Source organism: Sphaeramia orbicularis, chromosome 24, assembly GCF_902148855.1.
Source record: "Sphaeramia orbicularis chromosome 24, fSphaOr1.1, whole genome shotgun sequence".
NCBI lineage: Eukaryota > Metazoa > Chordata > Actinopteri > Kurtiformes > Apogonidae > Sphaeramia > Sphaeramia orbicularis.
In genome coordinates, this window is record NC_043979.1 from 7,322,410 (window position 1) to 7,349,277 (window position 26,868).

Here is a 26,868-nt window from a genome sequence, read left to right on the forward strand (position 1 = left end):
GTAATTTGGTGAAACGTTTTGATACCTTTTGTTATCCAAAATTTAAACTTTGAGTCTGTGTTATTTGGTAAAAAATTAGAATCATATGCACACCAGCTAAGAACCTTAAATTCTTTCTCTAATTTGCATATTTTTATTTGTTCTCTCCAAATTTTAAGTGTTGATTTCACCCTTGGGTTTTCCATTCCATCAATAGATGCCAATTGTTTAAAGTCTGCTAATATGGCTTGTAAAGGGACTTTTGGTGATGTTCTGCAATCCATGTTTTTCCATTGAGCTTCAGTCTACAGAATATTTAATTAAACCTTTTTCTGTTGTGGATCCAGCTGGTTCAGGACATCAGTGTGGAACGGCGCTGGGGTCAGAGGGGAAGCCCCTGGGAGTTCAACCTGCGGGACATGTTCCGCTGGTGTCAGCTGATGCAGGCTGACCAATCACCAGGGTTTTTGAACCCAGGCCAACATGTGGCCTTGGTGTATGCTGACAGGATGAGGACTGAGGCCGACAAGGCTCAGGTATAGTTCTGTGTCTCCTGGCCCAGTTTAGCTAGCTTTATTTCATTAAACTGACCAGATCTGTTTTGAACTCTAACTTATTATAACGTCCTCTCAGATAACTTGCGTCGACTACAGGCAGCTAAAATGGTTCCACATAAAGCCTCTGTAATCACAAATGATCATTGTAATAAGACCATGTGTTCTGTGTTGGTTGTTATACCTTAGATGTGTTCTGTTACTTTAGACAGAGCCAAGATAGGTAATCCAGTTTCCCACTCCATTTACAGTTTATTTCTTTATAAAATTGTTACAGTCTGCTTATGTGGAAATAGAATAAAATATGGACCAAATTGCCATAAAACCCTGAAAACCTCTATAATAAATGTATGGTTCTTTACTGTGGTCCTGTCTGTCCTGCTGTGTGTGTACAGGTGTTGTCCGTGTTCAGGAAGGTGTTTGGGGAGGACTTTGAACCATACACCGGTTCCAGACAGTTCCACATCACCCCACTCAACCTGCAGGTTTGTCAAAACCACACACCTTTATCCACTTTCACAGTTTCAGCATAAACAGCACAGAGGCAAAGTTCCAACCCACTCTGTGATGGTTTCTGTTGTAGGTGGGCTTTTCAGTCCTGCAACGCAGCGGTGGAGCCCCCATCCATCTGGATCCACCTCTGTCCATTACACACCAGGCCCTGCATCCCCTGGAGTCTCTAATGAAGTGTGTGGAGATGGGCTGGATGAGCATCCTGGTGGGGCCCACAGCCAGTGGAAAGACCAGCTTAGTGCGACTGCTGGCATTGCTGACAGGACACCGTCTCAGGGTCATGGCCATGAACAGCGCCATGGACACCACTGAACTGCTGGGAGGCTTCGAACAGGTAACCAGCTGCTCCATTTGTCTGCATAAAATCTTCCAATGCGTGAAAATCACTCTGCAATTTTTTGCTTTTTCTAGGTGGATATCATGCGGCCCTGGCAACAAGTGCTAGAGAGTGTGGACTACATAGTTGCCATGGTAATAAGGCGTGGCCTGATGTCGTTGGATGTTGGAATCCAGGACACAGAGTTCCTGCTGCAGACATGGGGTTTGTTCTGCCATTGGTTAAAGGAGGAAGGCCTGCAGAGAAATGGAGGGACAGTGAACTCAGAGGCTCTGAATAAACTGGAGGTCATCATTCTACTGCTGCAGAAACTCAACACCAAGCTCAAAGTGTTCACTGGTATGGGCTGAGTTCTGCACAGAAGGGGAACTCTTCTGTGGTCCATGTTCTTGTGTCATTACATGTATCGGTGTCCTGTGGTGTGACACATGTTGTGTCCTTCAGATATGTCCAAGCTGCAGATGGACTTCACCCTTCTGAAGGAGCGTCTGGCCCAACTGGAGGATGGCTGGACTAACGGAGGCTTTGAGTGGTTGGATGGGATGCTGGTTCAGGCCCTGCAGGCTGGAGACTGGCTCCTCATGGACAATGTCAACTTCTGCAGGTGAGAAATACTAGTATACCTGGAAAAATCCTGTTTCCTAAATATATTCTTGTGTTTCAAAATTGAGCATTACACCTTCTTTCATTCTTTTGTGTGAAGCTGTCATTCCTTTAAATGTCCAGTCCTTTAATCTGTTATCCAATTTATTAGGTGTGAAATGAGTCAATTGCAATCACAGTCTTTGTACTTTATATTATGATAGTTTTCTGCATTTTAAGAGTACAGTTCACCCAGAGATTGTTGATAGTATTTATATAATTGTGTAGGTTATTGTTGTTGTATGTATGTTGTTCCTGTATGGGAGTGGAGCAAATTTTTTCTTCACTGTTTTTCCATTGAGCATTGTATAATGGATTACCCAACCTATTTCTAGTCTAATCTATACTGAATGGTCTCAATCAGTGTGGCCCATCCCCCTTTCCTTTGTCAGGTGAAAGGATTTAGACAAACTCGTGATCTTTTTGTGGCTAAAGGTTAACATTCACTCTGGAAATCATACTGGTGTCAATAATACGGATTTTTGAACATCTTTTTAACTATTTTCTGCTTAGTGCCTCTGTCCTGGATCGCCTCAATGCTCTGCTGGAGCCCAGTGGATCTCTCACCATCAACGAACGTGGTGTCATTGATGGGAAGACCCCCAAAATCAAACCACATCCAAACTTTAGGTATTATGTAACATTTAAGCCAGTTCACTTTTGGAAATTTTAAAACAACCTTTATTGATGATGGTCGTGTTCGGTGTGCAGGCTGTTTTTGACCATGGACCCTGTACATGGAGAGCTGTCTAGAGCCATGAGGAACCGAGGGGTGGAAGTTTACATCCCAGGAGAGCATGAAGGGGTCTGCTGGGACTCACTGGACCTGAAGACCCTGCTTCACACTGCGGGGGTAACAGGGGACTGTGTGTGTGACCTGCTCATTGAAATCCACAAAAGCATCAAATCCACTCTCTGGGGTTTGCACACAATTATTTCAACTCATTACATTCTTCAGAATGCCAGTTTCATCCCAGAAGACTTTGTCTTAATTTTAGTCCACTGATCAATATCTCTGGCTTCGCAGACTCTCCTGCGTCATCGGTGGTTTCCCTCTTTCACGCCGCTGCCCTGTTGTCATGCCAACTGCAGAGAGGGGTGGATTTACCAAGTGCTCTGCAACATGCCTGTGGAGAGGCATATTCTCTCTGCCAACGCACCACTGTCAACCAGAAGGTAGAACCCTACCTCATTCTTACACAACACCTGCACAGATTTTAATTATGTCTTCAGATCACCAGTCATGTCAAGGGGACTTTTCAGCAGTATTAAACACTGGTTAAAATGTTTTTGAATACTCTTTAAACTTTTAATTTTTTTTCTAATATTTGGGTACATATCTAAACTCGTTACACTCCAGCAAACACAGCAGATCATCGAGCAGCACTTGTCTGTCCTGGACACAGAAGACTGGGGGAACAGTCTGCTGTGTGCTGGGGTTTGGCCTGATGGATTCCCCTCCGCCCTCCTTTCCGCTGAAGATTCCTGCTTCTCCACTGTCCTCCGAGATGGACAGGTCCTCTCATTTTGTCTGAACACTCTAAGCCTACAGGGCACACGGTAAGAAACATAATAGCATGTAACAGACACTGATTCCAAATTAAGTTTTAGTTTGAAATATTGAAGAAATGTGAAGGAGCTTAACCTTATTAACAATATTACATCATCTTTGAGTAAACTGTGAACAAATTGATCCTTTAGGAATTCCCTTTGCATAGGTATTAGTTTTAAAATTGTGAACTGAACAGAAGAAAAGATTGTGTGAAAAGCACTTATGCTGTTTTCAGGAATCGTCCACTGAGTCTGAGCGACCTGCAGAGAGCATTGCAGAGCAGCAGTGTCCACGACAGCCTGGTGTTCTCTGGGGGGGTGGTGGATCTAGAGGATGGAGATGCCTTGAGGCTCATCCCCACTGCAGTCCGACTCCTGACAGAGAAAGCCTCCCATGGAGACTGGTTTCACCGCAGCAGCTGGCTCTCTCACCTGGGGAAGAGCTACAAACATGTGCCAGGTGTGTTGATTTGTTTTCAGCAACTCAGTGAGAAATTGAACAAAATAGGTTATGAAAAGTTTGACCTCAGCACAATCAACTCACGTTTAGTCAAACCCTTCTCTATTTGTCAAACTGACAATGTGACACAAAGAGAGATTTGGAAGTTAAAATGGTGTGATTCTTCTGGTCGGTGTTAGATTCAGCACTGGTGCAGGTGGAGGCTGGAAATCAGGCCCTGAAGGCTGTATTTGGCAGTAAACTGTCTGCAAAGGGCAAGTCACTCGCAGAGCTGCTGCAGCCACACAGCATCGGTAAGCTGGCTTTGACTTCATTCAGATACATTTTACTGAAAAGTCTTAAGAAAGATTGTCTTTTTAATAAAACACACACATTGAAACATATCACAATTTGATATAGTTTACTGGGATAAAATAATCTGGAATAAAGAGAGCAGAGATGTTATTGTGCCTAAATGTAAACAGCCCTTCTTTCTCACATGACCAGATGAGTACAGGATTCTAGTGGACATGCGCTGGAACAAACAGTATCTGGATATTTTAGCTAACAAGTGCAACTTTGAGGATGAGGAAAGATACACAGAGTTTGTGGAGGCCCTGAACGCTGTAGCCAACAGGTAAATATGTGATTTATTACTCTCAGACATAGTTGTTTGATGTAATTCGGATGTAGTATCCCATATACCAGACAATTCACAGCTGTTCCGCATTTCAGTTTTTGTGAAAGACAGTGCATTTGTAAAAACTAGACTCTTGGTCTTTCTTGGTTCTTTCATTTCTGTATATATCTTGACAACATTTTTCCTATCGTTGAATAGGCTTTGTTAATCTCTGGTGGTGGAGTCTGCAAAGGGGCATTTTGTGCTTTTTTTGTGGTTAAGTCTCATATTTTTTGATGCAAAAAACACAAAAACCATTTGTTTGGTTTTTTTTCAATACATAACAGACAAAGGGTTGAGAGCTAAAAAGCTATGCCTCTTCTCACTCCTTTTCGAATATGACTCTTTTTCTTTTTTTGTGTTATTTTTTGCTTCCTTGAATTTTCATTTCTATATTATGTTGTGCAACAAAGTCAATTAGTAGCAATCAGGAAGCTTCTACCATTTCCATATTTGGAATAAATCAATAAAAAAAATTGGATTTTTTTTTCTTTTTTTTTTTTTTGCTGCCTGGCATATGTCAATGATAATCAGCAACATTGGTTATTATGTGTTATTTTTTTGTGCAAGGTCAAATTTGAAATGCTGAAATGTATCTAGTGGCAAGTGTAGTAATTTTCCATTGTTTACAATATGCTGATTTTAGTGGCTGGGTCAGAATTAAAAAAAAAAAAAAAAAAAACAATCAAAAATGAACAATTTTTGGATTCTGACCCAATGCAAACTGTGAAAAAAATCATATGACCTTTTATAACATGAAGTGCAAAGTGTACATTCATGCTCGCCTGGATATCAGAAGGTTAAAGGTTAATGTTCACTCAAGATATCATTCTGGTGTCAATAATTGTGATTCTTTTTTGAGTAAAAGACAATGCATTTTTGAAAGCTAGGCATATGATTTAAAAAAAAAAAAAAAAAAAAAATTTTAGACTTGAGTGTTCACTGTGCAAACCATTCATGTCAAAGGTTGTATTTAAAAAGAAAACAAAAAAAACCCCACACATTATTTTCACCTTGCATTTACACAGTGACAAAAAAAGAAGAATTCTGTAAAATAATGGTAAATATATATATAAAGCATAATACCAACAGTGTTTTGACTCTTTGTGGATGTCAGTGTCAGGCTGTGTACTGTAATGAATGACTGGTTTGTCTTAAAGGATTGTCCTGATGATGGACAGAGAGGAAAGGTCTGTCATCAGCTCCTGTGCTACTAACCTTTCTGCTCAGAACAGCGCACTGAGAATAGCCACAGCCTTCAGTAAAGGTATGTTGAACACTGTCTGAGCCTGCCTACATACAACACGAGTTGTTTTAAACCTAAACACCCTCTTTCTTAGGGACTGTGGATGTAGGTCACCTGCCTCACCCAGTGCTGATACACCTGAGGACGTTCTTTGACCTGTTGGACTTGTTCATCATTCAGGCCATTCAGAGTGGACAGCCCTATATCTCAGACCACATCATGTTTGAGGTCAGAACAGTCAAGTCTTCTGGATCATAGATCATATACTATGGCCTCTGCTGACACTTGTGCTGCTATTGACACTTGTATGATACTTCTGATACTCTGATCATACTGTTTGTATTACCGTTACTCTACAACTATAACCTGTACTGCTAGAAAAGGAAAGGCAGGTTTATTTGCACAGCGCAGTTCATACACACATGTAATTCAAAGTGCTTTACAGAAATAAAAGTTAAGTCATAAATGCAAAGACAAGAATAATGATTAAAAACCAAATTTTAAATGTGAAATTTTAAATGGAGTAATAAAAAAATTGAAGTAGTTAAAATAAAAAGAGAAGAGTGATCAGAAGGCCTTTCCCTGAAGAGTTTTCAGTGTCTGAGATGGTTCATATGGAACTAACATGTCAGAGACGAACTGTAATGTTAAAGCCATGAACAGAAGCAGCACCAGCAGTGCTGTTTTTAAGTCGACTCTCTGAGGAACATAAGCCAGTGCACAGATTTGAGAACAGCAGTAATGTGGTTGTACGTTCTGGTTCTAGTCAGGACCTGTCATGAACAAACTGTAGCTGTTTTAAAGCTGATTTCAGAGTTGTTATAGTCATCTAACCTGTAGAGATAAATGCAGAGATGAGTCTCTAAAAGTCTGGCTTAAACATTTTCCCTTTGATTAATAAATAGATAATGCTAATATATGTGTGTGTGGGGGGGATTTAGTCAGTGGTAGAAAAGGTAATCGTATCTTATGGTATCATATCATATTAATACATAATAAAAAATTTCCACTGCTAGTAAAACCTGACCTATTTTCAGCTTTGTGACTGTCAGTTTTCCAGGTAATCCAAGAGCCCATTTGAAGAGTTTAAAAATGAGGAGAATCTTTATTAAATGATAATATTTCACCCCTCGTTTGGACATACATGGTTTTCTCAACAAGGATGTCAATGTAGTGGAGTGAAAGAGCAATATTATATATGAGGTGAAATTAAGAAGAAGCAAAAAAGATGCTGAATATAAAAGTATGCTGTAACATGTCATCACTGCTTTTCCTGGATACAGCTATCAGCTACCATTTTTAGTGTGCAGTATAATAAAATGAAGGTTTGTTATTACGTTATAGAATTAGAACCCTAGCTTATATTTTACAAACCGTTTAAACCAAAGCATTTGATGAGCTTTCGAGGGATCTTGTGTCCCTGATGTATCTGATCTCCTCATTTGTGGTTTAATCCTTTTTGCAGATCCTGCAGCTGCTGCAGTGGCGTGATCGGTTCTGGGATGTATGTAGTTTGTTGCCTGCTGACTCTCAGGGCATCTCTGTGCTGTCACTGCACTGGCAGTGGGTCCAGAAACACCTCATCCTCAGGCTTCCACAGCTGCTACTGGGAGACGCTGACGTCACATTCGAGTAAACACTTAATGTTACAGAATGTCACACATGATTTTATCACATATCATTTGATCATATATGTTTTAGCATAAAGCAGCTACTCTGTAACATTGTAATGAATTTTTTTTTTGTATAATAGGTTTTTTGTTTAGGTAAAACCAATGTGCGTTGCCACTGTTGAATTGCTACAATGATTGCGCTGTCTTTCAGAGGACACCAGGAACTCCAGTCCGTCTCAGCAGCCATCCAGACCATCCTGTCCACCCCGATGTCTATGGCCACAGCTCTCAAAGGCATCCAGAAGACTTTGGGCAAACCTCTGCCATTTAAGGTGGACATCTTCTCAGGCGTAGTCTGAGCATACATAGTTTTATCTGCACTGGTGTCATTCATTCATGTCTTGGGTTTTTTGTCCAAATGAAAGAACGTCAATCAAACAAACAATCAAGCAATCAATCAAGCAGATTTTATTTATATAGCACCAAATCATAACAAAAATTTCCTCATGACACTTTACATATAGAGCTGGTTGAACCAGTCTAGTCTAGTAGATGAACTTGCTGAACTTGCTCTGTCTCCTTGTCCTCCAGCTGGAGTCGGTGGCTGAATGTGCCTCTCGCCTCCATCTCTTGAGCAAAGCTTTGGATGTTGCTGATCTCAGGCTTGATGGCACCACCAGTTCTTGGAGGCAGGAGCTGATCCGCCTTCAGAGTGCAGGACTTGGGTTAGAGATCAAGGAGAGTCTTCTGGAAGCATGGGGCCTCGTTCTGCTGGCTAACAACCAGGTTGACCCTCAGAAGTCTGGTGAGCTCATGTCAGCTGCTCTGAAGAGCTAAATTATCCTCATACATCATTTTGTAAAGTCGGATTGTTGTGGCTTTAAGAACAGATACCACAGAATAACCTGTAACACTTTACATTGAGCTCCTATACAGGTATATACATAAGACACTCACAAGATGCTTATCAACGCTCTGCTTATGACAATACTATACTAAAATGAAAAGACTGTCTTATTAAGACTGATAAATCCTTGTTAACTGACAATTAATGCATATAAATGATTTATTACCCTGAAAACTCATCAGATCTTAGTCTTTGAGCCCAGAGAAAACTCTAATATAACATTAAGGGAACAATCTATGAATACCTATGCTACTTTGTCAGGCGTGCTGGAGAAGCTGGTGTTATGTGTGGAGCAGCAGCAGAGTCACATGACCTCCAGAGGTCTCCTGGAGGTCAGCCCATTGGGTAATGAGGCTGGAGGAGACATTTGCCTGAGCAGAAAGGAGCTGCAGCAGCTCAGTCGCAGGGTTCAGCTGTGGCCCGCCATGGAGGAACTGGCCCTACTCAATCAGCTGAGACTCACTACTGACCTGCTGCACATGGCTTTGTGTCCAAGGTACAGCCCTTTCTATGCTTTCTTAACTAAACCAATCAGAACTAGTCATGAAGCAATGCACAGACTGGTGGTTAACTCCTGTTGACTTGCAGTGACCAGGAGGTTGAGGACAGCTTGCGTCGGGAACTTTCCAGACACCTTCGCTACTGTCTTCAGTCAACACCGATGAACGTCAGTCAGCTCCAGCCACTGTGGTTCCTGCTCAGCAGTGACAGGGTCAGTAACCAAATCACCAGTGTTGTTTGACTTGGGAATCTGAAAGGTTTAAGTGAAAGTCATGGATTAAAAATGGATGATTTGTCAAATGTAAAAAGTGGTGTGTTTGATTGTTTCCCATGCAGCTGGTGGAGGATCTTCAGCTCGTGTGGTGTGAACTGCTCTCTGAGGCGCTCGCTGCATTCTGGACAAGCAGTGTAACCTCTGATCCTGATCGCTGGCTGAAATGGGACCCGGTGAATCCTGAGAGTCAGCTGGTTCCAAAGATGTCCCATGAAGCAGATACTGTGGTGCTGGGCTTTAACGTGTTCTATTCATGTTATTTTAGGTAAAATGAATTCCCCATGGTGTTATAAAACATAATAATCACATATATCTGCATGATTTTCAGGGTCCAGCGCCACTGAGTAAAGCACTGTGGTCCCGCTGCATTCTGGGAGTCCTCAGCAGCAGTGACACTGGGGGCCAATGGGACCCATCAGGCCTGAGCCTCCTCTCCTCCTCCCATGTGACCCTGGGGGAATGGAAGGAGAGGATCCAGCAGCTACAGGATGTGTCTGCTTTGCTGTGGGACAACATGGCCCTGCCTGCGCTGGCTGACTTCAGGTACACTCACATCATGTTTACTGCCAGCATCTGCATCACCATGCGTGGCTCTATAACTCTGTCCTGTGTCCTCAGATGGACAGATTTCAGGCTGCAGGGTGTGGTCCTTCGTCGGCAGCTCCAGAGCATGGCTGATCTGCTGCCTCCAAGCCTCCAGGAGGGCTACATGGAGAGCTGTGAGAGCCTGGTGCAAGACCCTGACCCCCTGATAGCGGCGCAGGAGATTCAGACAGTTTTCAGAGACTTCCTTCCTCTTAAACTGCTCCCTGATGGGCTGGTGGAGGCTTGCATCACCTGCCTCCAGCAATACGTCCAGAACAAGGTGCAAGGCTCCAACCTGCTGGCCCGATCAGCAGTGTTCTGGGTTAACATGGGTCTGCTACAAATCAAAGTATGGACTCCACAGACCATCTTTGACCCAGCAGTGAAGAGAGCCTACAAACTGAACTACGCTCAGCAGGAGGTTAGGAATGGAGTGTCTGTTGTTTTATTGAGCTTTTTTTGAACCAGTGGTGGATTAAACATGTTGTCCCTGTGTGTTGCAGCTGGCTCTTCTGCAGGAGGAGTGGAGGGGACGGAGCCTGTCATCTCAGCTGATGACTGGAGCAGAGCTGGAGGAAAGCAGCACCACAGATGGGTTACAGCATCCTCGAATCAGGTCACAACCAAACTCGACAGAAAATACTGTCAGTATTTGGCCTTGTACGTCACAATGCAGACTCCATAAAGTATCAAGGTTCAAGGTTACTTTATTTATACCCGTGGGTAGATTTGTTTTGCAGACAGAGTGAATTGCATTTGGCATTACAACAAAACACACACTGAACCTGTTAGGCAGGTACTTGATCGAGTGTCAAGTTAAAAAGTGCACAGTGTTCCACCATTCATCAGTATAGCAGAATTGAAAAGTAAAAGGATAAAATAAATAAGATCAAATAAATAAACACAAGATGCAATAAAGCCCAATAAAAACCTTAAGAAGATAAAAACAGTCTCTGGGATAAAAACCAGGATAAGAACATAAAATTTAAAAATTAGAAGTCACAATAATAATAAATAGAACAAAGAAATAGGATAAGTAACTAAATAAGTGGATAAAGTGCAATGTCACTATTCCTTATTGAGCTCAGTGACGGTGACAGAAACAAAGCTGTTTTTATAATGCTGTGTCCGGCACCTTTGAACTAAAAACGTCCGTCCAGAGGAAAGGAAGTATCTTTATAGAGATAGGTGGTTACATAATTTCCTCTAATAATTATCATCTTCTGAACTGCTTTATCCTCGAGAGGGTAGTGGGAATGTTAGAGCCTATCCCAGCTATATTTCGGGTGAAGGCGGGGTACACCCTGGACATATCACCAGTTCAACGCAGGGCTGACATATAGAGGCAACAACCAATCACTCACATTCACTCCTATGGACAATTTATAATAACCAATTAACCTATTTGTGCATACCATGCGAACAAGGGGGAGAACATGCAAACTCCTCACAGAAAGCCCCCCCCCCCCCATCAGCTGGTGTTGGAATTGAACCCATCCTCTAATAATAACACCCTTGAAATATCTTAGCTGCACAAAGTAGCAGGGCTTGTATTTGAAGCAGGCTTGTATTAGAGGTGGGACTGCAGGAAAGTTATTATGAGGAAGTGAATATTCTGTGGCTAAAAGCCACATTTTTATTGAAGTGGCTATTGACACAGTACTGTGGCATGGAATATCGGTTTGTTTATTACCACAGAGCCAATCAGCACCCTTGTTAAACTGCAATATATCCAGAATTCTGCTGCCCGCCTTCTCACTTGCACCCACTCCACAGACCACATCACCCCCATTCTCAAATAACTCCACTGGCTCCCCATACCATACTGCATTCAATAAAAGGTCCTCCTCCTCACCTACAAGTCCCTCCATAACCTGGCCCCTCCCTATCTCACCAATCTCCTTCAGCAGCACTACCCCACTGCCGCCTCAGATCAGCCAACACCAACCTTCTCACTCCCACCACTAGGACAAAGCACCGGACCTTGGGGGGCCGAGCCTTCGCTGCAGCTGACCCTACCCTATGGAGCTCACTCCCACAAAACGTCAGGAACTCGGACTCAATACAAGACTTCAAATCACTACTCAAAACTCAACTGTTTGAACTTGCATTTTCTGGAGCCCCTTTGTTCTTTTGCTTTGTTTTGTTTTGTGAAGTGTCTTTGAGTGTCCAAAAAAGCACTATATAAGTGTGATGTATTATTATCATTATAATTGTATCATGTGTAGACTGGTAACCTCTCACATCCCAAAAAGTACCAAGGCAATCCGATGGCAAATAGGTTAGATATGAAAACAGTGGAGATTTAGCTCAATAGGTAATGCTTCGGACTGCAATACGGACGACCTGGGTTTGATTCCCAGTCAAACCGGCATTTTTTTTCTGCAGATTTTCAAGTGGGGGGGGCACAATGGAGTGCAGAATTCTGACTGCACAGAGCAAAGAACACCATAAAACAATAACATATTGAGCATTTACAACAATAATTCCTGTTCTGTACTATACCTGTCATTTCTTGCCACAGTACTGTGGTAACAAAATGCACAAAAGAATGCACTGAAGTATACGTCATATATCACCACTGTACTATGACAAGAAGAGGCTAATGAGTTCATGGAACAGTATCTGTGGCAGTAGCCATTGCCTGTTTTTAATGGCACAAAGTGGATCTTTTTGAGCTTTCACACTGTGTAAAGGCATGAGCCTCTCAAGTTGTGCAGAATGGATGATTATTTAATTCAATTATTTCATATCTACCCACCACCATTTAAATGAAAAAGGATGGGAAGAGACTTTTGTAACTGAAACTTCATGTGAACCAGGTCCTGTTAGTGTCGTTTTACCTGGTATACCTGACATAGTCTCAAAGGAACCAAAGACACTGAACTGACGACACCGGCTGAACCTATCACAGACCACTCATCAGAGGCAACTCAACATGATGTTGAACCCATTACTGTCTCTGTATAATGAGCTAGTGTGGGTCTTATCCATACGGATCTTTTTAAACATCAAAAATCCCACTGGTGTCATTAGAAATGTTTATGATGTAGAATATTCAGTATTTTGTAGTTTCTTGTCACTCACAACCCCCTGTGTGTATAGATCTAAATTTCCTCTGTTACAGGAGTAGAATAGGTTATGAGTTAGTAACTTGTAACTTTTAGATAAATATTGTTTTTGTTGAGGAAATTTTATGTATTTTATTTGGAAACTGAGCCAGAGACTATATTTGCCATTCTAAAAGTGCAATGGAGTTGTGCTCACAACGAATTAACCAGTAGTTTGACCGTAAGAACAGACCTGGCTTGTGGGTGATGTGTTTGTGTGTGCTGTTGCATTTGCAGATATCTGTGGATCCGGATGCAGCTGGTCAAGGAGCAAATAGCTGAACTCTCCAGAAAACAGGCCTGTCGCCCTCACGAGCCCCAGTATGGACGGCTCTTCCAGGAGCTGCAGCACTACTTGTGCAGCATTGGACAGGCCTCAGTGGTTCAAGATCTGCTGTCCCACCTGTTGAAAGCCCTGCAGGGTTCTGGGTCCAAATCCAGATCTGCTGTCCAGGGCCTGCTGAAGGAAGAGTCGGTGTGGCAGAACTCTCAGCAGCGGTTCTGCCAGAGGCTGCTGGAGGACTACCGCCTGTACCCAGATGTTGTCGGCCCTGTGCGGACCGGCATCCTGCAGCTGCGGTTCGGTATGCGGCTGCTGGCGTCTCAGGTGGCAGCAGGTCTGATGCCTGTACCTGGCCTGCCTAAGCTGGTATCTTGCCTGCTCGCCTTCCCCTCTCTGTCCCCCCACCTGCCCACCTACTTGGCCCGGGCTGATTTCCTCTGCTCCAGGACTTGTATGGATGTTCTGCAGGGCCTGGTGAAGCTTCTACCCCAGCAGGACTCTGGGCCCGTGGTCCCCCAGTCATCCTCTCTACTCCTGAATGCCCTGCTGTATGTGCAGTGTCATGTACTGAATACAGGAATGTTTACTGATGAAGCCCGCAGCCTCTTTCGACACATCTGTCAGGTCAGAGCTCTTTTATTGTGATGTTGTTTGAAATGCTACGTGTATATCAGTCTGAATAACATGTTATTTCACAGGCTCTGGTGAATGAGTGGGATGAGCAGGAGAAACAACGGCGAGAGCGTGAACAGCTTGAGTCCAGTCTGTACCACAACCGCAGCCAACTACACGGATCAGGACTCACCGAAGATGAGCAGGAGGAACGGGAATTCAGATGCCGGTTCCCACAGTTCAACAAGGTATTCACCAAGAACAAGGGCTGGACTGGAATGGACAAAAGTCAGTAGATTTTCCATTATAATTTTTCTAGGACAGTTACATCTGCCTTAGAGCAAATTGTAATTGCTCAAGGCAAGATATAAATAGCAATTTTTAAAAACTATCTTTTTTTTAACCAGGTGAAGAGTGACCTGATACAGTACACTTTTACACATTACAAAACCATTTAATGTTTAGTTAAACAATAAAAGACCAAAAATAAATTTAAATTCCCATAAAGTAACAAGTTCTGACAGTTTCAGGTCCTTCTGTAAATCATTCCAAGGGTAAGGGACAATGAATTGAAAAAGTTTTTTCTTTTTCTTTTTTTTTTTTTTTTAAACCCAGCGGTATTATGATCCTGGGAACTACCATTTGTTGGATGTTCTGAGAGCTCAGACCACAGAGTCTGTGTGATAGAGGGATGTATTTACATTTTGGGTTGCCAATACTACGAGAGGAAGATTAAGATAAGATAAGATATTCCTTTATTGATCCCATAATGGGGAAATTCACAGTGTTATCAGCAGCATAAAACATACACATAAACATACATACATGTAAAACAGTCATAAATTTGAAAAAAAGTGTTTAAAAAGGAGAGTGAAAATATGGTTTGATATGATGTAGTGCAATGGTTATAAATATAATATATATATATATATATATATATATATATATATATATTATATATATAAAAAATACAGATTTGAATATATACAGCATAGATGGAATGGAGGGAGGGTTGTTATTACACCACATATGTGGTGATCTACTGGGAGCAGGACTGATTGTGGAGTCTGACAGCAGAGGGAAGGAAGGACCAGCGGTATCTCTCCTTCGTACAGTGTGGGTGAAGAGGCCGGTCACTGATGGAGCTTTCCAGGGCTCTTACAGTCTCATGTAGGGGGTGGGAGACATTGTCCATGATTGATGACAGCTTCGCTGTCATTCTTCTGTCCTCCACCACCTTGACTGGATCGAGACTGCAGCCTTGAACCGAACTGGCTTTCTTCACCAGTTTAAGTCTTTTCCTCTCTGCTGCCGTGATGCTGCTGCTCCAGCAGACCACACTGTAGAGAATGGCCGATGCAACTACAGAGTTGTGAAAGGTCCTCAGGAGAGCTTTCTGCACTCTGGAGGACCTCAGTCTCTGCAGTAAGATGGGGCCATAAATGGTCACAGGTGATTGTATGACAGACAGCTGTTCTCATCACTCTACTGAATGTGTTTTTTTTTTTTTTTTTTTTTTTTTTGTAGGACTTTGCAGACATCACATCCCAGCCAAGCCTGGAGGGCCCAGCAGACTCTGGGCCTATGGAAGAGAAACACCAGGCCCAGGAGGAGTCCTGTGAGACTAGCACTCTGTCCCAGACTGCCATGAACACGGTGGTCCAGGTGCATCAGAACCTTTGTCTGGGTTATTCTCACTCACTATGGTATCACAGCACAGCACCAACCAATCACAGCAAAGAACATATCAAAGCCCTGGTCTCGTCCTATCAGATCGCTGTTCCTGTAATGTCACGCTTCTATCACCTGGTTGGTTAGTACATCTGTTGGCTCTCATTTGCATATATTGTAATATCTGGTGTGTGTTTTTTGGCATCATCGGTTGTTGCTGTGTCTCCTTTTCAGACTCAGAACTGGACCAACAGCTGATGGGCAGTGAACTGCTGCTGTCCACCCTCTTGCAGAACACAGTCCAGGGTACAGGGGTCCTCATGGTCTGACCTTGTCCTCAGAGGGTCCATATGACTTCTACCAGCATCCCAAACAGAACCAGGCCCGCCTCTGTCTGCCCGTCCTGGAGCAGCTCCATGTGGCGGGAAGCAGAGGTTGGACAGCTGGCCGGACCACCCAGCCACTGGTCCAGGTGAGAGAGGACAAAAGTTACCACTCACCACAAATGTCTAAAATTAAACCACACCATCAAAAAAGTCCAGTCTATTGGCATTCGACTAAAGACTAAAACTACCAGGGAAAAAATAAATCTATAAAATGGTTGAGAATAAATTAGATACTTTCTCATTATTTCACAAATAAATCTCTGATTGTACTACTGTAGTACAGATAAAGTTGTTTAGGTCTGTCTTATACTATGTGTCCATGTGGTTTAAATATATGGTGTGTATTCCAGCTGACTGTGGTTATAGACCGGATCATGGATTTCAGTCTTGCCAGCCCAGTGGCCAAGTTCCTTAGTGGTTTGGAGATTCTGCTCAGTAAGGCTCAGGTGAGGTCAATTATTTGACATTCTGGTATGGCTATGGTATGTAATGTTGTCCAGGCTCAATGCCTGTCATGGTGCTTATACCTGTGAGAGGTGATGTTTGTTGCCGTCTGTTGTCAGGACTGGGAGAATAACGCCAGCCGCTCAGTGTCTCTGAAGAAGGAACTGGAATCAGTTTCCCAGCTCATTATCCACTGGCGCAAACTGGAGCTCAGGTCAGTATCTGAGGTCGTACTTCTGCCCAGTATCTAATCCAGTATCCTTACCCAGTATCTAATCTGGTATTCTTACCTGATATCTAACCCAGTATCGTAATCGGTTTAACAGGCCAAAGTATACTCCCAACAGGAATATACACTATATTGCCAAAAGTATTCGCTCACCCATCCAAATAATCAGAATCAGGTGTTCCAATCACTTCCATGGCCACAGGTGTATAAAATCAAGCACCTAGGCATGCAGACTGCTTTAACAAACATTTGTGAAAGAATGGGTCGCTCTCAGGAGCTCAGTGAATTCCAGCGTGGAACTGTGATAGGATGCCACCTGTGCAACAAACCCAGTCGTGAAATTTCCTCGCTCCTAAATATTCCACAGTCAACTGTCAGCTGTATTATAAGAAAGTGGAAGTGTTTGGGAACAACAGCAACTCAGCCACGAAGTGGTAGGCCACGTAAACTGACGGAGTGGGGTCAGCGGATGCTGAGGCGCATAGTGCAAAGAGGTCACCAACTTTCTGCAGAGTCAGTGGCTACAGACCTCCAAACTTCATGTGGCCTTCAGATTAGCTCAAGAACAGTACGCAGAGAGCTTCATGGAATGGGTTTCCATGTCCGAGCAGCTGCATCCAAGCCATACATCACCGAGTGCAATGCAAAGCGCCGGATGCAGTGGTGTAAAGCACGCCGCCACTGGACTCTAGAGCAGTGGAGGCTGCTCTAGAGTGACTGGCCTGCACAGAGTCCTGACCTCAACCCCTTAGAACACCTTTGGGATGAATTAGAGCGGAGACTGAGAGCCAGGCCTTCTGTCCAACATCAGTGTGTGACCTCACAAATGTGTTTCTGGAAGAATGGTCAAAATTCCCATGAACACACTCCTAAACCTTGTGGACAGCCTTCCCAGAAGAGTTGAAGCTGTTATAGCTGCAAAGGGTGGACCGACGTCATATTGAACCCCATAGACTAGGAATGGGATGTCACTGAAATTCATATGCGAATCAAGGCAGGTGAGCAAATACTTTTGGCAGTATAGTGTACCTGGCGTTATACTCCCATGATATCAGTAGTTTTGAGTGATATACACAAGAATTACTTAATTTTTTCAACTTTTTATTGGGGTTCAGCTTGTCAGGTAACTTAAAATGAGGGGGGGTAATCTGGCCCGGGGCGTATAATTTGGTGTAGGCCAGTTTATACCTTGTTGTATAATCTGGCCTAGGCTGCTTTAACCCTGGGTATATTCTGGCCTGTGGGTATACTTTGGCCTACATTGGTATCTAACCCTCTCCTTACATTTGTTAGCGTGTTCTTGGATGCTCCAAGAATAAGTCCATATTCTTTCCTGGTCTCATTTTTATTAATTTAATTTTGGCTTGATCTGACCACAAATAAAGTACAACTCAGCGCTGAGGATCCACACACCACGCAGGAAATGGATCCAGACATTCTAATGCACATCACTTTTATAATCCTTATAAGATGATCCCCCAAATAATGGGCTGACCCTATAGTGTGCTGGGTCACCAACAATAAGATACAGTTATCTAACTCTTAAATCAAGCAGATGTTTAACCCTATACTGACAGTATTTTTACATCTTATCTCCTGTGGTTGACAATCCTATGTGGGCATGTGTATTTAAAAGTGTGCCTAAGGTAAAACCTAAGTCCTGTGTTCATAAATCAGTCAGCTTGGTATGTTGACCAAGATGTGACCCATACTATCCTAAGAACTTCATCCCTAACCAGTGACACAAAGGATTCTAGTGAAACAAATTAATCCTAACTACTGCTGACTAATATGCGATTAAATTTAAGACTTCAGCTATCTAAATTAAAGTAATATTTCATACTTATGGATTTATCAATCTGTTTTTGAGGATGTGTCTTAGGAATGTCACTATAGATTTAATCAATAACATATTATCTAAATAATGTCCTTTAATCCACATGTGCAAACCCAGCTCTATAAACAGCTCAACCAGGACAATAGCTGTATGTGTCAAATCATCACTTTTTATTGTTTTTTATCTGTCATATTTATTTGGTAGCTGTTGGTCAAGCAGTTTGGACAACACGATGAAACAACTCACTGAGAAGTCCACCAAACATTGGTTCTCTCTGTACCAGCTGATAGAACGATACCTGGAGGAACAGACAAGGGAAGACAATACAGGTATATACAGAGGCTTAGAAATACTTATTCATAACATACTTAAAACATTTAGGAATTCTTCAAACGTATTGTCTTAAAGATTGTATTTATGTAATTTTATGTCAATATGCAATGCAGTCCAGATGGGAACTACTAAAAGTGGATATATATGTGAATATGTCATAGTATACTGTAGGTGGAGCCTCATGAAATACTGATCACCACATTTAGATGGTTTCCCCACAGTTAAAATAGTCCAAAGGGAATATACAGACCAATCAGAGTGTTAGTAGTTTATCCATTCCCTTTTCCAATTGTTGTTTCTGATGAATTCCACAGGTGAGGAGACAGAGCCCCTGTCACTGTCCACAGTGTCCTCCACCCTTCAGGCCTTCATGGAGGGGTCCACACTGGCCGAGTTCCACAGCCGTCTGGCCATGCTGCTGATCTTCCACTGCCACCTGCTGCTGATCCCAGATCAGCCAGGACAAGGTCAGTCTAACACGTGTGACTCCCAGCCTTTTATAGAGTGTAAGGTTTATCTGAGTGTTGTGACATTTGTTTGATCTTCTCTGCAGTGACCCTTGTGTGTGAGTCAACAGACTAATCTGTGCATTTCTCCATGTTGTTACTGTGTTTTATTGACAAGTTCATTTATCCGTTGACCAGACAGAGTCTGCCTTAGGCTCTGGTCTGTCAATGTGACCATCACACCCGCTGTCTCAGACACTACTGTTTGGATTTAGGCATGAGTCCATGCCGGTGTTATCACCACCTGCCCACCGCCTGGGTTTGTGTGTATAGTAATAATCCCATCCATCTTTCCATTCATCCATCCGATATGTTTTTGTCCAACTGATTTTTCACCGCTATTCACCCAATTCATCAGTCAAAATGTGATCAGATTGAAAGTTAAAATTGGGGCAGAATAATGTTTGTCTTGGTTAAACTGATCTACCCAAAAAGGACAGTAATTTATTTTAAAATAATCTACAATTATCTTTAATTTAAAATTCCAAATTAATCCCTGAGTAGGCAGAGTATCAGTGAGTAGGAGGGGCTAAGTGTTGTGCTGTGGGGCGGGGGTAAGCTCTGCCTACGTTTTTATCTGTTCTAAATATATTTGACCTCTGACATAGTCAGTTTTTGCTGAATGTCAAAATTGGTTTCCATTTGTTAACAACATGACCAAGTTCATGATTTGGGAACATAGATGGATTGAAAAAAGCGAACACTCAGAGACAACACTCTGAGCAGTATATTAATATATTTAATTCTAATACTTACTATTACTCATGATAAAACATCCTTTATAGGGTATCTTCTGACAGTTTTGGGCTTTAAACTTGGCTAGATCATGTGTTAATTGTGTTTGTATGTTCCATTTTCCAGAGCGTCTGTCCAGCCTGTTGTGGAACCTGCACAGATATTACAGTCAGTTCTCCGAATGCATCCACACCAAAATTAGTCAGCTCAGACAACCTATTGAGAAGGAGTTAAAGGTATGTAGGCTTCCATCCCACATGAAAATGTTTCCATGATTTTTATATGTGTAGCTGTACCAGTGTAATACAGCATCCTCTGTCATGTCAATTATTGTCCTCAGGACTTTGTAAAGATCTGTAAGTGGAATGATGTCAGCTTTTGGTCCATCAAACAGTCAGTGGATAAGACACATCGGTAAGAAAGAACTGATAACACTTTATGTTCCAGGGATTTTAATAAGCCTCACATGGATAACAAGTAATGATAGTAAAACTAAGTACTTATCCAGATGTGTGAGTGCTAATGTTTTGATGAATACGTTTATTTTTGTATTATGATTATAAGTTTAGAAACTTCTAAAACTTGTTAACAGTCAATTGACTGAATGTTAATAAAAGCCTTATGAGTGTCTCATAATAGTTTTTAATAGCATTACAAACACACTGTCTGGTCAGGTAGAAAAGTGAAAAACTATAGAAGTATCATGTTAACTTGTTATAAATGTCTTATTATATAAGAAGAAATGGTTATGATGTTAAATCTATAAAGTGGAACCTTGCAGTACGAATTTAATTCATTCCATGGTTGTGTCCATTGTATAGGCTGATATACCTTAATACTTATTATTAGCAACTTAACGTAAAGTATTATCATTGAATCATGAAGCTTTTTGCACCACCGTATATCTAAAGTTAAGCTGCGTACAAACTACCTGTTTGTTTCTATTTTTCTGTAGGACTCTGTTCAAGTTTATGAGGAAGTTGGAGGATGCTGTGACTGGGCCCAGTCTTCCTGCTTTGGTGGAACAGGGAAGTGCTGCAAATGTGGACAGTGTGGATGCCAACCCTGAGGAAACGCCCCTCCATAGGGTTCACCGGGCTCTGAAGAATACCACACTTGTGAAAGGCACAGACGTACAGGTGCAACTGTCACACAAACACACAACAGCTTCATATCAAGCCCATAGTTTTTTTAGTAGTAGTATTGAGTCCTTTTTTTTCCAGAGTGAAGATTCAGAGGAAGGAGTTGAGGCTTCTTCTCTGCTGGGACGTCTGCCTGCTCTGACCAGAAAGATGAAGAAAATATGCTTCCAGCTGTTGAAGAAGAATCCAACACCTGAGCTGACTGAAGACCTGGACTTCTTCACTGGTATTAAAAACATGCCCTTGTTCTTGAAAAATATCAGTCTTAATGACCAAATAACTTAGTTTTTAAGAAATACTTGTTTTGTAAATGTAAGTCTTAGAACATTGTCTTTTGTTTTTGAAGGTGAGGTGATCAGTAATCTGCGAGACCTGCAGAGTCTGAGTGTTGCCTCGTCGGCAGAGAAGGAGAAGCAGAAGGCAGAAGTCAAACACATCCTGCAGCAGAAGCAGAGAGCTCTGTCCGACCTGTTCAAGATGCTCTCAGAAATAGGCAAGGATTCACATGCACTGCTGGCATCTGTGGGAGTGAATGAAACAAAGTGTTTTCTCAACTTCTGTATTTGTTGTCATTGTCTCCTGAAGGTCTGTCATATCGTAAAGGCCTGACATGGCAGAGGACAGCTGATGCAGAACAGACTCTGTGTGTGCATCCTCTGGACATGTCCACAGCTCTGTCTGCTGTCACCAACCAGGACACGGCTGATCACATGTAACCAGAATCCACCGATGCACACCTTCAAATACATGCGTATCAGTAATACAGTCTGACACGAATGGACTAATTTTCTCTAGATTCAGCCTCTGTAAAACAGTCTTTTTTGGCATAAATTAGAAGTCCCTCTCTCACCTCCAGTGCTTTATTTGTATTTATGTTCCTTTTGCATTCTGTTTTTCTGTCTTCTGTTTTTACTTTATTTGAACTTGTGTCATCTTAAGTTAAATTGTTTGGGCTCCCTGTGTAGCTCAGGCTTTTTGCTGCCAAGTTTTACCATTTGAGTTTCTGCTGTAAGTTGGTACTTCTTCATTTGTGAAAGGGCTGAGATACATTAGACACTGAATTCTATTTTAATTATAGATGCTTCATAAATCCTGTTAGCACAGTTCAGAACGTACTCATTTTGCGTCCTTTCCCTGTGTTTCCCCCTCTTTGCTCTGTAACTGCAGATTGTTTGCAGAGCTGTTGACAGCGTGGGATGGATGTCAGAAGTACTTCTACCGTTCTTGGGCCCGAAGAACAGCTTTACAGAGTGCTTTCCAACATGCTGCCAAGGTGATTAGTTGTAACATTTCGTCGGCTTCCTGATAAAACCTGTTAAGTGACATTTGGGACAGTTGGGAATAAAAACCTGCTATCTCCCCTATTACAGCTTCAAATTTCAGTCTCCTGTGAAAGTTGTTTACATTCTATCATAAGTACCAACATTAAAGGAACAGATATTTTTTTTGTCATATTTCAGTTTCCTGTTATATAAACCGTTTTTTGTTTCTCCTGTAAAATTTGCCAAAAGTCATATAGCAGGTTTTTTCAGGAAGCCAATGATTTATAACATTCCTCCACAACAAAAACACAGATAAAAGCCAGGGATAGGAGGACAAGTGTGTGTGGTACTTAAGTGTTTTGAGGTTTTTGCTGTTGTTTGATCATAGGAGCTTGGCCTGGGGAACATCGAGCGCTGTAAAGGTTTCTCCTCTCACCTGTTCAAATTGCTGCTCAGACAGAGACAGCGATTAGCAAAGATCACTGAGCAATGGGTTCGCCTCAGGTCAGTCTGCTCACACTTATACTGAAACTTTTCGTCTTGTTCCTCCACACAGAAAGCACACAGGTCAACACCACAGGGCCGAGGTTAACAGTAATGGAACTCTATTCTTCTGTCAAGTGTAAAATGCTGCACACAGCACAACTAATGCTGCCTTCAAATGCTACCGGGAAGATGATCCTTTCTGCTAGTGAATTCAAAATTACAAGTGCATTGTGTTTCAAGTGCTTTTGTTGATGTAGTGAAATGAAAAATAGCTGGCACACAATTTATCCTGGCCTGCTACATGGGTAAACAGTTTTGGAAGTGTTAGTTCATCGGCTGCAACATTGTTTTGTTTATGAATATTTTTTGCAAATTGTGTATGCTATAAATGTGCAAAATCTTGAGCTAACAGCAGCAGAACATTAATGAAAGCATTGTTTATGAATCCCTCATTGCTCTCCCCCATATTGAAAAGTTCAAAGGTTATTTTCATCTCTGCTGCTCAAGTATCAGAATTTTTTCCCTGTTCTCCAGTGGAAAATATGGCGTGAGGTGGTGTTCACATGCAATTTTCACATTTGTAATTAGTATTTACCATATTCTCGTAGCATGTGAAGGCAGGATAAGACCATGTAAACCTTTACACTGATGAACATTATCATTATCTACACTGACATGGTGACCCATTGGCAGGGTTTGTATTGTTCATCAAATTTCTCTGAAAGTGAGCTGAACTACATCATCCTTCACTGTTATGTGTTTCCATCCAGCTCCTCTTAGTCACACTTTCTAGTTTGCTAGAAATTCAAAATTTTTATACTTGGGATTGGTGGAAAAGTTGGTGTGTCAAAGGTAAATGTGAATAACTGCTAATGAAAGAACCTATGTTTCGGAAATTATGTGTGTGTGTTCACTGAGAAACAATGAACACACAGCAAGAAACAATCAGAAATGCCATAGTAGGTGGAAAACAGCTGTGAAACACTACCATGTAGTGTTTCACAGCTTAACTTTGTTTTGCAGATATTCTGAAAATTGATTAAAAATGTCGTATTTAAATGTAAAGCCACCTGTAGTGCTGTGTGGCCTCTGCTGTCCACTATGAGAGAGGAGAAAACACCATCCCACAATTCACTGCAGCAGCAACATGGGCTGACCCGACCATTTAAGCAAGGCAAGGCAAGTTTATTTGTATAGCACATTTCAGCAACAAGGCAATTCAAGGTGCTTCACACAGGACATTGAAATACAACGACAGGGAAAAAGAAACACATTTAAACATTATAAAAGAAACATGTGAAAGGTGATTTAAAAACATCAAGAAAACAAGACGTTAAATTAAAAAAAAAAAAAAGAAATAAAAACACATTAAAGTAAGAATTGCAACAAAAGTCTTTAAAGGTTAATACGAGAGCATGGATGACAAGCTCCATTGATCTTTTCCTTGCATACATAAAACAGGAAAAAAATAATTACATGTTAACCCCCTACCATTGGTTCAAAGATTTCACATATTGAGAAAATTGATAGCAAAATTTGCTCAGTGAGTCAAGATTTGGGTTTTACACTTCAGGATTTTAATTGAAGGCACACACTTCCGTTATTCAAAGGATTCCAGCATGTTTAGTCTTCCACATGGGCCCCGTTCCTTGCCATGCAAATTTGTGTCCTCCTCAACATATCTGTGATGGCACGCCTAATCATGCCTCTGTCCTGCCTCAGGAGTTCGACTTCAGCTGTGATGATGCAATGAATTACATATGCTGACTGAAATGTTTAAAATGTCAAATGGTCAGCTCAAAACAAGCTTAAAGAATCCTCATTAACAGCATTAACCCTTGCATTTGGCATGATAGACTCAACCTGTCTTTGTATCGATGGTAGGGGGTTAACATGTAATTATTTTTTTTCTTGTTTTATGCATGCAAGTAAAGACCAATGGAAATTGCCATCCATGGCAACAGATCTCGTATAAACCTTTACACTTCCATGCACAAAAGACTTCTATTTTGCACAGTTCAAGTTAGCGTTTTTTCACTGAAGCATGAAACTGACCCAGGCCACCGGTGTAATCAAAGGAGAATTACATGGTCAATAAACACATATGACCAGATTTTCAAAATGATGCACCTTGTAGCATTAGAGCTTTCATTAGTTTTTTATCTCCCCCCTCTCCAGTCATAGTTGCCTTAAAATAACTAAACTGTAAACAGCAGGAAGAGAAATCAGGCTGGAATGAGTGCATTTGTAGGTTGAAATTGTATTATAAATGTAGGCACATGATGTTTACTGTTCACCAGTTTCCACAGGTGTTTACAGTTCACCAGTGACTTCATAACCACAGGTAGGCTCGTACATTTATATTTATGTTTACGATGCATAGATATAATTGTGCTGAATCAGAATTCCTACAGACAATTGTGAGTGGATAGAGGTATGAGTGTGACTGTTAGTACAGATGTAGCCTTTATTTAGGCGTGTTTCTGTTTCAATGTTGAAAATGAAGTCAAATTTTACGGCATTGTCCACATTTATATCCTGCATTAAACAACATAGCAAGAACACACCAGGGGAAATATCCTAGAGTTGCCTTTTGTGGCCCATCATCAAGCTAAGGTATTTCACCACAGCTGACCTACAGAACACCCACCAGTGCTGAAGTGTCTTTTCCTAAATACTCAGAGTTCAACTTTCCATCTTTCCTTAAACGCATGAATTTTCCACCGAGGTCAAGGAAAAGTCAATGGGAGGTCATTTTTTGGATCATTTGAATAGACTGGTTGTGTCCCCCTCCCAGGTGTCTAACAGGCAGTGTGCAGAGTATGAAGGGTCACCTCCAGAGCCCCAGGATGGATTCAGCCTGCCCCCTCCCTCCTCAGGCCTCTCTTCAGGCCTGGGTCAGCAGAGGTCAGGCTCTAGCAGCCCAGTGTTGCACTGTCCTGCAGCAGCTGGTCTGGATGTTAGAGTGCTGTCCCGAGGACCTGCAGCAGAAGGAGGAGTCGGTCGGCTGCCGTCAGCACACCCTCAGATGTCCATCGCCTCTGGCTGTCCAGCGCCAACCCCCGGGCTGTCTGATGAGGAGAGGAGACGCCTCCTGGAGCCAGCACAACCACAGTCTGACCACGATGTTAAAGCAGACGCAGAAGCTGAAGGCAGAGCTGGACTCAGTGGCCCAGCAGGCCTCACAGGGAGTTCTGCACACATGGTATAAGCATGCGCATGGACATTGACAAGAAACCCATGCAGACCTGACCACAGCAAACACTGGCTCATCACACATGTCCTCTTCCACAGGAACCATTTTGACGCCTGCTGTTCCTCTATGGACCAGATGGGGGCGGTGGTTGCTCAAATGCGCAGTGTGGAGCAGCTCTTCATTCTATCCATGAGTGAGGACAGCAGAGACATCCAACCGGCCATAACTCAGAGTCTGCAGTATGTCCAACAACAAGTGGAGGCCGGCATCACTGAATTCACCACCTGGAGAACACAGCTGCTCTCACTGGGACAGCAGCACCAAGGTTAGAACACCCCCATGTTATCTGATAATAAGACGATCAAATATGGACAGGAGAGTTTTATCTGTGCGTTTACAATCTAGGAGAATCACATTAAAAACTCCAGCTGAGGTATAGTATTGTCAGACTTCAGGATAATACCTATGATTTACTGATGAACACTGGGTTATCAAGTACAGAACACGTAACGCTGTCGGTGAACACAAATCTCACACAATATCAGCTCTGTTAAATAATGCATAGTTATGATAACTAATAGTTATCAAAAAACCACACTGACAGATATTCAGATGAACAAACCAAGGATTTCAAGGATTTATTGTGAGAGGGTGTCCTACTGTTCATACTGTATCTATAGCCCCTTTTACGGGAATATTTCGCCTTTATTTCGGAACGAGGTCTATGTAAACGAAATGGTGGGATCATTTGGTCCCACCTTTATCGCGGCTTTGTAACGCCTCTGGAGGTAGTAACAGAGCCCATGATAAAAGTGG

At 42.1% G+C, this 26,868-nt stretch overlaps 1 protein-coding gene across 1 annotated transcript in view; it reads left to right on the forward strand.

Moving 5' to 3' along the window:
• The window catches only part of mdn1 (midasin AAA ATPase 1), a 103,928-nt gene that overhangs the window by 58,581 nt on the left and 18,479 nt on the right, over positions 1 to 26,868 (forward strand). Inside the window, 43 exon segments of the mRNA XM_030127817.1 lie at positions 327 to 515; positions 929 to 1,018; positions 1,117 to 1,380; positions 1,458 to 1,722; positions 1,828 to 1,987; positions 2,539 to 2,655; positions 2,737 to 2,945; positions 3,053 to 3,201; positions 3,386 to 3,585; positions 3,813 to 4,036; positions 4,216 to 4,329; positions 4,523 to 4,652; positions 5,855 to 5,961; positions 6,035 to 6,168; positions 7,406 to 7,572; positions 7,765 to 7,885; positions 8,145 to 8,358; positions 8,722 to 8,956; positions 9,049 to 9,172; positions 9,298 to 9,462; positions 9,564 to 9,778; positions 9,854 to 10,241; positions 10,324 to 10,436; positions 13,168 to 13,837; positions 13,912 to 14,073; positions 15,353 to 15,638; positions 15,731 to 15,805; positions 15,808 to 15,918; positions 15,921 to 15,962; positions 16,228 to 16,328; positions 16,446 to 16,540; positions 18,597 to 18,721; positions 19,040 to 19,192; positions 20,093 to 20,202; positions 20,307 to 20,380; positions 20,922 to 21,105; positions 21,190 to 21,334; positions 21,455 to 21,601; positions 21,694 to 21,820; positions 22,276 to 22,381; positions 22,759 to 22,874; positions 25,654 to 26,061; positions 26,151 to 26,377. Coding sequence (XP_029983677.1) covers positions 327 to 515; positions 929 to 1,018; positions 1,117 to 1,380; positions 1,458 to 1,722; positions 1,828 to 1,987; positions 2,539 to 2,655; positions 2,737 to 2,945; positions 3,053 to 3,201; positions 3,386 to 3,585; positions 3,813 to 4,036; positions 4,216 to 4,329; positions 4,523 to 4,652; positions 5,855 to 5,961; positions 6,035 to 6,168; positions 7,406 to 7,572; positions 7,765 to 7,885; positions 8,145 to 8,358; positions 8,722 to 8,956; positions 9,049 to 9,172; positions 9,298 to 9,462; positions 9,564 to 9,778; positions 9,854 to 10,241; positions 10,324 to 10,436; positions 13,168 to 13,837; positions 13,912 to 14,073; positions 15,353 to 15,638; positions 15,731 to 15,805; positions 15,808 to 15,918; positions 15,921 to 15,962; positions 16,228 to 16,328; positions 16,446 to 16,540; positions 18,597 to 18,721; positions 19,040 to 19,192; positions 20,093 to 20,202; positions 20,307 to 20,380; positions 20,922 to 21,105; positions 21,190 to 21,334; positions 21,455 to 21,601; positions 21,694 to 21,820; positions 22,276 to 22,381; positions 22,759 to 22,874; positions 25,654 to 26,061; positions 26,151 to 26,377 — 7,558 coding nt within the window.